Below are 10,025 nucleotides of genomic sequence, written 5' to 3'. Positions count from 1 at the left end.
ACACGCTAATCGATTGAGACATTTTTCAGCGTGTGGAGTCGCCGGTTCGGGTTGGAGGTCGTAATTAAATGTTCAACAAAACGCTTACTTGAAGGGAAATATCACCCCAGAGTATTCGTTTTCAAATTTTGTTTTTGGCCTTGCCATCTTCCCGCATCTTCAACCTGCAACATTGCAGGTACCTCAATATGCCTCTTTTGTCCCAATAGTCGGTAATTTAGGGTACCCAACCCCCCTCGCCTCAGACGGGGACCCAGGGAACCCACGGCGCCCCCAGCAATTTGGGACCGGCGGCTGGGGGCTTTATTCAGGCGCCCGGGGGCCGGGCGGGCCCCAAACTAGAACGCGACGAATTTCCCGCGGGCTATATTCTCGCTGAATGTTCGCCTAGACTGCGGGTTTCTTTAACACAAATCCGCACTGTTCTAGTAAGCAGGGAAATAACGGAGACGTCCAGGGCGTGGGCTGGGCCCCGGGGATGTTCGTGGCCAGGCCAGGGAATTGTACGCAGGTGCTGTATACTCGCGCGACCGGTGGGCAACACCATTCAAACAAGATCTTGTTGTCCGAGAGAAGTCGGGGCAAAGTTTCCTGGCCACCCGATTTTCGGACATGGGGCGACGCCCCAGAGCCACTCGTTAAAAAATATCTCTGCAATAAAAATATTGAATGGCTTCGGACTCAGAGCCACTCGTTCCAGAGTCGTGCTTGAATCGTATTGCCCCCCGGTCGCGCGTGAATGCGCCCGTTTGCTTGACAAAACCAGTTTGCATTGCACTGATGCAGAATCTATTCTCGGGGACCATTTTCAACTCCAGATTTTAAGGAGTGTGTCCCACGATCCAGTACAAAGAGCCTCGCCAGTTGGGCACATCCCTAAACAGGAGACCCTATTGTCGTGGCCAGACAGCGTCCAATGTTGCGGAAAGTTCCTACATTGCTCAAGTTGTGGAGAAAACACGAGTGGTGTAAGGATGGACCGGAGGTTCGTTATGAGGCGCTGGAAAGTGCATGCCATCTTTAACAACATCCCAGCAGTAGGCATTAAAATCATCGTAGCCACCAAAAAGGATACGGCCTGAGCGCGAGAAGTCCACCGACGTGATACCGCACAAAATTTTCTCGGATTTGAATTTGTTTACACACATCAAGCAGCGAGTGTCAAAAAATTGACAGGTCGAATCGTCGGATCCTGTTCCAAACGCATGCCCATCTGGGAAAAATGCGACCGAATTTATGTCCGAGTCATGGCCCGTGAAGGTCATAGTTGGATGACTAGGAATACGTGAATCCCAAAGCTTCGCTGTCGAGTCGCACGAGCCAGTCACGAAGACCTTCGGGGAATGTGGATCAAGTGCAACACTCATGACATCACCAGTGTGATCTGTGAACTGCACAATATTTTCACTCCTCTCTATGTCCCAAAGAATGCACATTGAGTCGCCAGAGGTAGTCAAGATCTTGGATTCGTCCACGAAACGACAACATGAAAGATACCCGTCATGACCTGCAAGTTCTGAATTCGCACGCATTACCTGCGGCTGGTTTATTTTGTAAATCGAACATAAATTATCCAATCCACCACAGGCCACCATCTCATTTCTCGTCTGCTCAAATGCACAGGTCATCACCCAAGACGAGTGAAGTGGAATTGAGTGAGCCTTCATCATATTATGAGTGTTCCATATGATAAGTTTCCCATCTTGGGACGCGCTTACGAGGTCGTGCCTATTAATTATTTCGTTGGGAATTTATGCACAAAACTAAATTCCTACCCGTTCCCAGACCAGTGCACTGCGTACACTTTGCCAAAGTGTCCTTTGAGGGTGCGACGAACCCGCGGTTGAACTAACAGACTTGGGAGGGTACGGCTCATCGTGAAAGATCGACTGTCGTCGATGCGCATCTTTTCTTTTTGGAGTATTTGTTTCAACACCTCAACTTGCCCCTTGGCGGCCTCAATCTTTTGAGCGTAGGTCATCGTGGCTGAGCGGTGCGTCAAAACGAGCAGAGAACTTCCATGGAGACAGCTTCCACCCTGGACCGGGGGAAATAGTTGTGTCTACAGATTTCTTTCACTAAGTTTTAGGGCGCTTGTTAAGATGGAACCAAGTGATCGAGAAAGGCATGATGGAACCAATATTCATGCCTATGATGGAAACAGTCTAATGCGGGTTTGTCGACGCTACCTGAACCAATACCACTCAATGGGCACTTTGATCATCTCCATACCCTGGTGATAAAACACCCGCACGCCCATTACTTAGTGCGCGTAGAAAACTTTGAGTTTCTCAAACAGATGATACCAACAGTGCGTTTCCGTCCACTTGGCCTTTCGTATCTCCCACTAGCCTGAGCTAAAGGAAGCAGAGTAAACTCCTCCCTCAAGGAGGAGACTGAGCTCAGTTCAGTTAAGAGTGCCCGAATGGAGGCCGACGGACCGCGCTTAGCCACCGCCGTCGACCGTCGGATGGCCTTCCTCTTGGCCTTTCCCGACATGCTGGAACAACGCCCCGAGCAGCGATTTCGAATGCGCTACGCAGCACACACCTAGCCACTAACCCAATGGACCGAGCAACGACAAAAGATCACTCAGCAAGGGACGCCACGCGCGAAACTGCAACCCGCGATGCAGTACCCACAGCCGCAGCGACATAACACCTCCGCCCTTGCGCGCGGCACTTCCGAGGCGATATTGGCGACGCTAAGCGGCAGGCAGGAGCGTTGTAACACAAACAACAATTGCGCCGGCTCAATAGGCCGCGGCGCAGCAGTGCACGCGCACAGGAACGGCCATACCCTCAAATAAATGAAAAGTCGCACAAATTAGCCTAGGCTAGGTTCTACATGGGTCGACCGTGAACGGAGCCGGGCTGCCACGCACGCGCGCACAATGATGGACATAAAAACTGGGGGGGCGCGCGGGGAATCCCTTCGCGACACTATACCTTCGCGATTCCCCGCGCACCACCCATTTTCTTTTGCACCAGGACCGACATATCGCCCCTCAGTCGATGCGTCGAAATGGCCCGGATCCAGAGGCCCCGTTCGCCCCGAAATCGTGCTCGCCTCCGGAGATCGAGAGGGCTAGAAGGCCGCCGGGGCGCTAGCCGAACGCGGCCGTCAAAGTCGGGCGCTGCCCTTGGATCATCGGGAAAAAGTGTGCTGGTTCAGCTAGAGATGCCGTGTCCTCTGGTCTTTACCTTAACGGCATCCTGGACGCGAGCCAGTCTTATGCTGCTGGGAACAAAACATCTAAAGAGTTTCCAGTTTAATATTGGCATACCGAAATATGCCAACTCTTGCTAAAGTTTTGCGCGAGCTGAAGGTTAGGCTAGGTTGAGCAATGACCGTAAATTGCTCAATATTTGCTAGGTTGAGGATGCACTGCTTTATCTAGATCAAGTCAAGATGGCGTTTGGAGACAAGCCAGAAATATACAACGAATTTTTAGACATAATGAAGAACTTCAAAGCACAAGAAATCGACACGCCCGGCGTGATTCAGCAAGTGTCACACCTGTTTCACGGCTACAGCAAGCTCATACTTGGGTTTAATACATTTCTTCCAGATGGCTACAAAATTGAACTTCCTATTGAAGGGGACAGCTCAGCAATGACAGTGATAACTCCCTCTGGGGTCTCGGCATCTATTGTGAGCGAAGTGACCTGAAAATAATCTAGAACATCTGAATGCTAGGCGGGCGCTCCTCTTGCGCCGAGCAAGTTAGAGAAAACTCATAAGATTGGAGGTGCACCTTATTTATGCACTCCTCGTATCAAACCTTACAGGCGGCGATGTCAAAGTTACAGAGGTGCTCAAAGCTACTTGCAATGAAAATGTGAAGATGTCATTTGCTGTAGGTGACGGTACGGCCTGATGTTGTGAAAGTCTGTGCGATGATATTTATCCTTCTCGAAAAAAACAACTAGCGTGATTGGCTTGATTGGCGTGATTGTCAGGAAGTGTAGGCGGGTGCTCCGGTTGAGTTTGATCACGCGATAACATATGCGCTGCACACTGTATTGATTTTTTCTTTTCACTGCAACTCTTCTCTTGAGCTGCATATTTTCAACAGGTAACGACAATTAAGAAACGTTTCGCACATGAGCCAGAGACATACAAAGCCTTCCTCGAGATCCTGCACACGTATCAAAAAGAGCAACGTTCAATAAAGGATGTTTTGGAGCAAGTCTCTCAGCTCTTTGCAGATCACCCTGATCTTCTCAAAGAATTCACTTACTTTCTACCAGATGCGGTCCAAGAACAAGCAAAGGTCAGTAAAACGATATCAAGACACAAAGATTTCTATCCGGCTGTCTCACAGGAGCGCCTTTCGCGCGCTGCGAGAGAGTCCGAGCTGCGCCGTGCAAGACACAGAGGGCTCAACACAAGCACCGACTATCTCACTGACAGCGCCAATATTGGACATCCGAGATTAAGCAAAGGCCGGCGGTCTCTTAACAATAGTTCATTGAGGACTTCGGGCGATTCAGTTGGTGGGGTCCAATGCTTTGGACCGAGGGTCTGCGATGCCATTGACCAATTGCCAGCGTGCCAAGTGGATTCTGTACTCAACAAAAAGAGTCCGGTGCCAGCTACGGTCCTCGACGATCGTCTCGCATCTGATGTCAGGTTCTTATGTGATTCAGCGGCAGCTACACTTCAAAATCAACCCATAACTAGGTCACATTGCGCTTTATATGCTTTGGAGCGGCGGTGCTTTGAGCGTATTAAGGAATCGTTCTGACCACAGCGTGCAATCAATAAACTTAGGTGTATATAATTAGTTCTATAAAATGTAGGTTTGCACTAACGCCCGGTTCTTTGGTTGGAGTTCGAGACGACTGGGCTGAATTTCTCAAGTGTCTTGATTTATACTCTCAGAATCTTCTGCATCGATCCGAAATGATTCAACTTTCTGCTGCATTATTTCGATCTCATGGATTATCAGAGGAAGTTCTTGATGCCTTCAAGAAGTTGCTTCAATATCAAGGCAGTGAGTGTCGCAGCTTGAACGATCAGCAGATTGGCGTCAGCCATAAACGTTTTATGAGTGCAAAGCTCGAAACGTACCCATGTATCCAAGAAAGAGCCTCTTTTCTTTGGGCTTCGACACCACTCCACGAGATTGACTTTTCACGTTGCAAGCATGGCACTCCATCATATCGTGCCTTGCCAACCTCTATGTCCCACCCTAGATGCGGTGGGCGCTCAGATCTTGACCAGAATGTGCTCAATGATGTGTGGGTTTCGCAGCCGGTGGGTTCCGAGGAAACGAACTCCTTCAAACATGTGCGAAAGAATGTCTATGAAGAAGAGCTCTTCAAGTGCGAAGATGAGCGCTTCGAGCTTGATATGATCACGGACTCTAATGCGGCCGCCATTGCATCTCTCGAGCTGATCAATACTGCGGTTCAACAAAGCCTCCGCTCAACAGTTCGAAGCACCTTTACAGCAATTGCAGATGCAAAGAAGGTTAGTCCTCCTTGCAAAGATGAAAATATCATCAATGATTCTATGAGTCTGGTCGGCTTTGCTATTGATTCTGTAGCGTTGTATGCTACCCACCTAAATGCCATATTGCGTGTCTATGGCGAGCACGGTACACCGTAGCCGTGTCGCAATATATCCCCACATTTACCGACCCAGAGAAAAATTTGCTGTTACACAAAAGTGCCTATTTCACAGGGGCCGAGCTTCTGGAGCTCATGTACAAAAGTCCACAAGCTGTCCTCCCAATGGTCTTGAAACGCCTCAAACAGAAGGGCATGGAGTGGTGCAAGAAGAAAGAGAGCATATCCGCTAGCTGGAAAGAGCAGCTGAGTCAAAATATTGTCCACGCGGCAGACCATCGTTCTTTTCATTCACATCAAAAGGAGCAGAAGTCTGTTCTGCCACGCCATCTAGTGCAGGACTTGATTGATGTCAATAGCAGTCAGATCGAACGAAACACTATGCACTCAACTGAATCAAGCAGTGATAATTCGGAAATGCTCCTCCACTTGGGTCATAACGCTAATGCTATACACCTCACGTTATTTCACCTTATCTATGACGTGCTTGAACAGTCATTAATGTCGCGAGTCGACAAAAATCGAGTTTTGATATTTTGGCGACACTTCTTTGCCCGATTTCTCGATATAACAAGGGAAGAGAATGTGATTGATTTTGCACTTGGTAGACGTGAAATGCAGACCATCGCTTCCGTTACGGATGCAGCTATTTGTTTGAATTGCAGTGATTCACGTAAATCTTCAAACGAGGAAAACTTGAATTCCAATCCTTTGATTCTGCTCGGCGAGCTATCGTCTCGCAACCGCGCCCCAACCTGTCTGCATTGCGTTTGCCGAGTCTTTCTCTTGTGTTCACAGGCGAGCTGAGCTTCGTGTTGCGCGTGAAGTGTAAAACAATTCATTTTTTATTTTTTTATATAATTTAATTTGAAAAAAAGATCATCATTTTAGGCATGCGTTGATGATGATGGACGTGCACGAAACTTTTCCTCGAAGGCTTCAGGTGGCAGACAGGGCGGACAGGACGTAGACACAGAGCAGTCCAGCACAAATGGGTGAGCTTGTGCGAGCACAAATGAGTGGCAGTATACTTCCCGTATAGAACTGTAACATAGGTCACTGGTTAGTACGCAACACGTTTACATATTCTTTCGTCTATATCATCAACTATTTCAACGCTTTGATGCGGCTCACGGCTTGTGTTTTCACGGTGATTTTGTGCTTGCTTCCGGAACCCGAGTCAACGATTGTATGCTCCAGAACGATAACCTAAAAACTCAGAAGAACCGATTTGAAGCATTTGTTTCCATGGTCTATGGCCTAGTAGATGGCTCGCTGGATGCCTTTCAGTATGAGGATGGTTGCCGATGTATGCTCGGCCGTAAAGCTTATGAAGTCTTCTCGGTAGACAAACTGATAGTGCGAGTCTTAAAGCAGCTTCAGCTTGTTGTGAATGACGTCACGAGTTGCAAGCTACTTGCTCTGTGGCAGCTTGGTGAAGAACAGAGATCTGCCCCCAACCTGATCAAAACTGCACCTATGACTTCGCCACATGATTCTCCTGCGACAGCCAACTCTAACTCGCCAACAGGGCAAATCCTGTCATCATGTCCCGAAGCTAGTGCTAGACGCCTTCTCAAAAGCTGTAGTACGGTATGGTCCAGCTTTGTCCCAAATTTATCCTTTTAGATATATTATGGGGTCCGAATCAGGTACACTCTCCGCTCTATACCATTCGATACACGCCACGAGACTGTGAGACTGCGAAGGGACGACATGCGTTCATTATCAAGCTGTCACAAGGGGCGGATGATAATGAATTTTCACATTAACAGGGGTTGAATGACAAAGCCAACGAAGGTGGTCCAAAACGCCAGGGCACCTTCACACGAGCTCGATAGAAAATCTATTGTGGACGCGGGGAATCTCGATTATCATGACCGAGTCCATGTGGCCGGCTTGTTTTTGTTACTCTTAATTGGCTTAACTGGCTTAAATGCAGAAAATGGTCCCGAATCCTGCCAGGGCTATGAGGTGTACGTGAAGTAATTGCACCCCCCCCCCCCCCCCACACACACACACACCACCCGTTTTTGGCTCGCTGCCACCACCTGCCAAGCCCTTGGTCACGGGTCCATGGCAGGCCCGCGGTGCTCATGCGCGGCGCTAGTGGACGCGGGGTTATTGGAAACTTCTGTCCCGGGAGCCTGTTCGGGGCCTCAGGGGGAGCACGAGTCGAACGGGAAATTCGACGCGTTCTAGTTTTGGGCCCGCCCGGGCCCCCGGCGCCGGAATAAAGCCCCCAGCCGCCGGCCCAAAATTCCCGGGGGCGTTTCGGGTTCCCTCGGGCCCCGCCCGAAGCAAGGTTCTTAGAGAGTTTTCTCTAGTTAGAGGAATATGAGAGTATCCCTAGTTCCCAGGGGGAGCACGGCCGCGTAGCGGCCGTACCACGTACGTCGGTGAAGGGTCTGTTTTCGGAGCCCCGGAGGTGGGAGGCGCGTCCGCAGGAGCTTTTTGTCAAGGTATACTTCTCTTACTAGCTTGGGGTTCACAGTGCAGTGGATATGTGCTATCTTAGTTGCTCACTTGTGTCTTTTGTACGAGGATACGCGGATGCGGTATCCTCTTCTTTCTTTCTCTTCCACACTTTTAGTGACCGAGGAGTCTGGGGGTTGCATAGGCAGCTCACCGCTTAGTGTTGCTAACCAAAACCGAAAAACACACGGACGACACTCGCACTACACGCACGAAACGCGCACGCGAATTTACAAACAAACCCCGCGAAGAACAAAGCCCCCAACGTCGCGCATGGCCGATATAAGAGGAGCCTGGTACGATGGTGGCTTCAAAATTCCACCAGGGGGAGTCGCATACCCCAGCAGACCGGGCGGCGATGCCAGACTGAGCCAACTTCCGACGCTACTAGGTGGCGACGACTCCAACATTAGAAAGGAATTTCCATCATGGAACAGAAGTTGTTCAAGCAAACATGAACGCGAAAAATTTATCGCAATTGTATACACATGATGAATATGATCAATGACACTCAGCATAGAGACACCTTCAGTCCATTCTTCATGTCCACAAACAGTGCCACATCAACATCAGTAGCACAGAAAAGGCATCATTTTGATATGAAGAAACAAGAAGCTTATGTGAATTTACTGACATGCCTTCAAACCAAGCAAAGTGCGACACTGATCACACTTGTGGAAAGTAAGACTCTTATGGAACAGAATGGTGTTCATGTTGCCGATGGCGATCTTCTTCGAAAGTTCCAAGGTGGTTTTCTACCCCTTCGTCGCGATGCCGGGAATGGCGGGTATTCTCAGCACCCATTCAAGATTGGGAAGGGAGACGTGGTCGAGCCCTTCCGCGACCAGCCTTGTAACCCCCCCGCCGCCCCGGGTTGGGCTTCCATTACCGTGAGATTGCCAGAAAACCATGCCCAGTGAACACTAACCGGTCGCCCGACCTCCGGACTAGGAATGTCACTTCATGACATTCGGCTAGGCCTTCCATACAATGAGGTGATTACGCTTGACTAGAGCAGTGCCGGAAACAAACCCTTGAACGCGCGAGCCCCAAACTTTGTAGGCTTCATCTCTCATAAGGTTAAAGTGCCTGTGTGAGCTCTAGCTGTGTATCGGGCCAAAATGTAGTCCCGGTGATCGGTCCATCGCATCAAACGAATGCATGTCTCGGCAGCAATGCCATGACTTAAATCTGGCTCGCAGCTGTGCTACAGCTTACGGTAGCACTCTAATACACACATAGGTCGCGTCCACAAAGTTTGGGGCTCGCGCGCGACGATCGCGGCGATGCGATCCCTCACCCTCATAACACCGCACACATTATGGTCTTTTAGACGATGGGCGCGCGCGCCCAACCCCATGGTCTTCAGACTTGAAACGTGGCAGAAAGTATCGCACAAGCACCACGGACCGGGGCGTCCCCGCGAAGACCCGCATGGGCAACGCGCAGCTGCAACAGCAGGCGCCTAATGTTGTGCCATAAGCATATCGGGAAGAATTGATGGTCTTAGTTAGGGTATGCTAGACCCGCGCGCGCGCGCGCGCGCGGCAATTTTTCAGGAGGTGTAGTACACGTCCCTCCGGCCGCTGGCCGGATTTAATTAATTAATATTATTTTCTTATTTCGTACGGGCCGGCCTAGGCGTCGGTTGTTTCCGGCACTGGACTAGAGGGCTACAGTAGTTCTGGCGTCTTGGGATTGCCGTTACTATTGCAATGGGTCAAACGGATTATGTGGCGGTTGTTCTTGATCGACTTGAACAACTTTGTGACGGTTATATGATCAAAGCTCGAGAGCTTGCTTCTGGAAATACGTTCCGACTTCACGAGCAATTAGAGCACACGCGAAAGAAACTGCGCCGAACCGACGACGCCCCTGTCCGCGCTCCGTTAGCTGAAATTCATGTTGCACCGACTCCGTGTTTATCCAAGATCATAGAATCGCCTCAACATCCGGTGATCGATACCACGGCGT

At 49.9% G+C, this 10,025-nt stretch overlaps 2 protein-coding genes across 2 annotated transcripts; one reads left to right on the top strand and one right to left on the bottom strand.

Annotated features, from left to right (window-relative positions):
* Positions 1-808: 808 nt before the first annotated feature.
* AURANDRAFT_70408 (hypothetical protein) lies at positions 809-2,181 on the bottom strand (the record flags this gene model as incomplete). Its single annotated transcript, XM_009042872.1, has 3 exons — positions 809-940; positions 1,026-1,728; positions 1,776-2,181. 3 exons carry the CDS (start codon positions 1,979-1,981, stop codon positions 809-811), a joined length of 1,041 nt encoding a protein of 346 aa, XP_009041120.1.
* A 1,038-nt stretch (positions 2,182-3,219) lies between these two features.
* AURANDRAFT_39114 (hypothetical protein) lies at positions 3,220-8,054 on the top strand (the record flags this gene model as incomplete). Its single annotated transcript, XM_009042921.1, has 12 exons — positions 3,220-3,328; positions 3,376-3,654; positions 3,700-3,814; positions 4,062-4,469; positions 4,838-4,999; positions 5,096-5,439; positions 5,479-5,605; positions 5,692-6,310; positions 6,375-6,393; positions 6,468-6,571; positions 6,632-7,169; positions 7,229-8,054. The coding sequence occupies 12 exons, from the start codon at positions 3,293-3,295 to the stop codon at positions 7,346-7,348; spliced, it is 2,871 nt and encodes a 956-aa protein (XP_009041169.1).
* Between the last annotated feature and the right edge of the window lie 1,971 nt (positions 8,055-10,025).

The sequence above is a fragment of the Aureococcus anophagefferens genome (assembly GCF_000186865.1).
Source record: "Aureococcus anophagefferens unplaced genomic scaffold AURANscaffold_39, whole genome shotgun sequence".
In the NCBI taxonomy this organism is placed as follows: Eukaryota; class Pelagophyceae; order Pelagomonadales; family Pelagomonadaceae; genus Aureococcus; species Aureococcus anophagefferens.
This window is presented reverse-complemented; position numbering and strand designations above follow the sequence as displayed.